The sequence below is a fragment of the Populus nigra genome, chromosome 2 (genome assembly GCF_951802175.1).
Source record: "Populus nigra chromosome 2, ddPopNigr1.1, whole genome shotgun sequence".
Taxonomy (NCBI): domain Eukaryota; kingdom Viridiplantae; phylum Streptophyta; class Magnoliopsida; order Malpighiales; family Salicaceae; genus Populus; species Populus nigra.
In genome coordinates, this window is record NC_084853.1 from 41,482,801 (window position 1) to 41,486,835 (window position 4,035).

The 4,035-nt window shown below is 39.1% G+C and overlaps 1 protein-coding gene across 1 annotated transcript; it reads right to left on the bottom strand.

The window, feature by feature from the left end:
• LOC133681802 (probable WRKY transcription factor 47) lies at positions 1-3,779 on the bottom strand. Its single transcript, XM_062104953.1, has 6 exons — positions 3,457-3,779; positions 3,169-3,243; positions 2,917-3,069; positions 1,800-2,135; positions 1,598-1,711; positions 1-1,209 (listed from the first exon to the last, which is right to left on the bottom strand). Exons 1-6 carry the CDS (start codon positions 3,682-3,684, stop codon positions 607-609), a joined length of 1,509 nt encoding a protein of 502 aa, XP_061960937.1. The 5' UTR covers positions 3,685-3,779; the 3' UTR covers positions 1-606.
• Positions 3,780-4,035: the final 256 nt, after the last annotated feature.

The window sequence follows — 4,035 nt, forward strand, 5'->3', positions numbered from 1 at the left end:
TCCATCATAAGCTGTATTTTAATCTTCATTGAGCTTTGTTTCTGTACATAATCATAAAAATATTTTGTACTAATCTTCAAATACATCACATTCACATCATGTACACAAATTCATTCTTACACCCCACTCTAAGCTTTTCAAAGCTCACAACTCCAAGTAACAACACTCTAAAAATTTATCTCCACCGACAATTAATAGATTAATCAAGGTATAGATTACTTTACACAAATAATATATATATATATCCTATTTTAATTTATCTCCTTTTTCAGCTTATCTGTATTTGTCAAAATTTATCTATAAGCCCAACTTGTAGTAACAATAAAGTACTAATTGATCATAACAACACTCCAAACAAGCTGAATCAGCGATACCTCAAAACCAAAGCTAGAAGCTTCTCAAAATGCACATCCAAGGTTGCTGGAAAACATCATTCTTAGTAATTTGTTGGACAACCCATGACTTGAAGCTTCTTAATTTTAACATCTCACTGTTTCTTCAATCCTCTCAAAAGCCGAGCATAACTCCTAAGATTTTGGGAAAAAGTGAAATAACAGACTAGGGCATGCACCTTATTGAAGGCCATAGCCGCAGACGGTGGTAACCCTAGTTGGTGGAAAAGGTTGTGCAAGATTGAGGAAGCTGTGGAGATCCAGGTATTCCACTAGGTGCATTATGGTTGTTAGCTCCATCACTGCTCCTTGGTGTACCCATAAATGTTGAGATAGCTGCTGCTAAGGCTGCTGTGAAGTTTGGGTCAGAAGCAATGGCTGCGGTAACTGTCTCAACCATTGAAGCATGCCGCTGCCCTAATTGCACGGATGGAATTGCAGGTAACTTAGGAGAGGCATACATCGGGTGCCCTAGGAGTTGTGGGAAGCCATGTAGAGGAAGAGGGAAAGTGGCTGGAGAAGGAGAGGTGCGGTGAAATGGCATTGTAGTGTTTGGGCCTTGTGTCAAGTCCAGGGTTATAGTGGGAAATGGTGCAGAAGCAGATAGGGTAGCCATTGTTGATGCGTAGGGAAAAGAAGGGTAGAAGCTACTACTTGAGGACAGGCCTTCTTTGCTAGTGGTTGAACCTGATAGGAGCATCGCTGCTGCAGCTGAGGTAGTACTTGCCATAGCTGTAGCTGCTGGGGGAAGAGGGTGGTTGTGGTTCCCTTCATATGTCGTAATGAGAATGGTCTTGTCTTCTGCACATCTTTGCACCTGTTAAAATAAAAACATGAAAAATATGATCAGTAAACCAGCGATCAAACCTAAACGGTTGATCAATATTTAATTGAAGTCAGAATATAGCTAGAGCACCAAAAAACAAATTGTATTCTTTAATTTATGGTCTGTTTAATTTAGAAGGAAATGCGAAAATTAAAAAAAAACAATCCATTTAGATGATCCTCCATTAGTTATTAATTAAGCCTACAAGAAATGTAATTTATCTTATACTAAAAGAAAATACAGCTTACCAATGCCGACTATCAGTATTTATTGACCAATAAGTGAACACGTACGATGAAGTAACCCGCACCGTCATAACATTAATTATTGAAAGTTGAAAGTCGTTGTATTAATTAATTTGTTGTTGACACTTATTTACCTGCTTGCGGACTGGGCATCCAACAGCCATGGTGCAACGATAGTAGGCGCGGGGACAAGGGTTACCTTTGGCCATCTTTTGACCATACTTCCTCCACTGGCACCCATCGCTTATCTAAATATTTAAACCCAAAAAATTCACTGATCCGATTAATTCATTTAAATTGTGATTTTTTAAAAAATAAATGTAAATTAATGCTTACCAAAGGAGCATCCGATCTTGCTCGAACGGACACTCTAGCCTTCCTGAAAGGCACCTCTGGTATTTGCTCATCAGGCTTCTCATGTTCTCGTTTTGGACTTTTAGAGGATCCCCAGCTCTGGGATGTTTGATCAAGGCCATCCTCAATCGAAGCTCGTTTCCCTAGCATTTGAGACTTCGTTCCCACTGTATTTGTTGAAGAGACCAACACTTCTTGCGTCTTGTCGTCGGATACCGAAGGATCATTGACATCTAAAGTGACTGGTGGCCGTGGCCGTGGGTCCATTAAATGTTGAGCTGACATTATGGAACCTGGTGTGTCATTTAGCTCCCCTTTCTGCATCAGTCATTAAAATGATTCAATGCAATGAAAAAGATATCAAAGAGTTCCGCCAACCATTTACGAAAAAAAAACTAATCCTCATATTTTGCTCATATCCCGTTAATTGAAGATAAATTGGATATCTAAACTAACGAGAGATTCAAGTTTTGGACCATCTGGTTGCATCCAATGAATGCCATGCTTCTTAACTAGCGTGGGGGGGAGTTGCCCAAGTGAAAAAAAGAAAAAGAAAAAGAAAAGGCAGTAGTATTCTCTTTATAGGTATCCGCAATGGAACATCTTATATATATAATCAACTGCAATCACCGCGAGGCAGATTACAGGCTGAGGCTGGTGATCCCAGTGTCAAAAAGATCTGGGACAAATCTTTAAGGTGTATCACCCCTGCAAACACATGATCATATGGAAGCAAGTTCGATGATTGGCAAATAGAAATTACCTATTTAAGATGTGTGAAGAAACTTGGAACTGTCTCGTTATCAACCTATCCAGCTAGGTGGTTTTGGAACAGAAATGGGCTAAAACATGTCTATTGAGATATTGAAAAGGTGATACTGGATCAAGTAATCGCACTTGATTTCCAATTTAAGGGAAGCACGTTACTCATTTTTTATAGATATATAAAACGGGCCCTTAATTAATTGCAAATTGATTAATTATATATCTCACCATTCTAGGAGTTCGTGTGTGTGTGTGTGTGTGTGTGTGTGTGTCTATACACACACACACACACGCATACACACACGTAACTGATTTAAGCAAATTAATCAATCACCTGCTCTATCCGATTCCCTTGTGTCTGTTTTTGCGTTGCCATGATTAATTGGGCTTGCAGGTCCCTGTAACTTTTGGTAATCTGATCCAACAAGCTTCTCAGCTTCTTATTCTCATCATGCAGTCTCTCTAACTCTCCTTGTAGTCCACTCAGCTGCAAAGCCAAATCCCCTTACTTAAGAAATCCAAAATCCTTTGAATTAATGGCATCGGAAACACAAAAGACTCTGTAAGTATTAAAGTGAAAACTCACTTCATTATTATCGGGGTTCTTGACATTTGCTATTATTGAAATCCCGGAACTTGAAGTTAACAGATTCAATCCGGTCTGTAAGACATTAAATTAAGTCAATAACAAGTAAACACAGGTATGAAACACCTCCTACATACACATATTGGTAAATAGTAAATAAAGCATCATGGTCATGGCCATGGCCTTCAAAACCTAAGCTTTGGCAAGTGACATATTAAAAGCGAGTGAAAAAAGTAGGCGGAAAGAAACAAATCAAGAGTTAGATAAACATAATAAAGAAAACCTTACGTTTATGCTAGAATCAACTAGACTTGATGATCCAGTAGTACTAATCTTCTTCTCTTGATCAGTACCTGGCAATTCGCTAGTCCTATCAGTAGAGAAGAAGTCAACTTCTTTGATTATGGGCTTGGTATGATCACTCGAACTGTCATTTGTGTGATCGGAAACACCTGGGTTTTGCCGGAGAAAGTCACCGGAGTGGAAGAACACCAATTCACGGCCTTGTTTATCCATGAGTAAAACGACAGAGAGGGAGAAACAAAATAGATATTGTGAGCGTAGTAGTTGAATAGGCTTTTCAACGAGAGGTATTTGTATTGTTTTGATAGAAAATAAATAAATAAATAAATAAATAAAAAGACTAGGAGACTAGAGATGGGACGGATCCAGAATATAATTACAAGTACCTGAGAGAAGACCCAGCCGTTATTTTCGCGGGATTGGTGACGTCTCTGTTGTGTCAGGGTCACGTGGCACCATATGAGAGGGGGAGCATGCTGCAGCCGTGCATCTTGTAACATGACACAGTAACTACTTGGCAGTGTGATGGATAAGTAGGGTAACTAGATTTGGGAAATATTATTA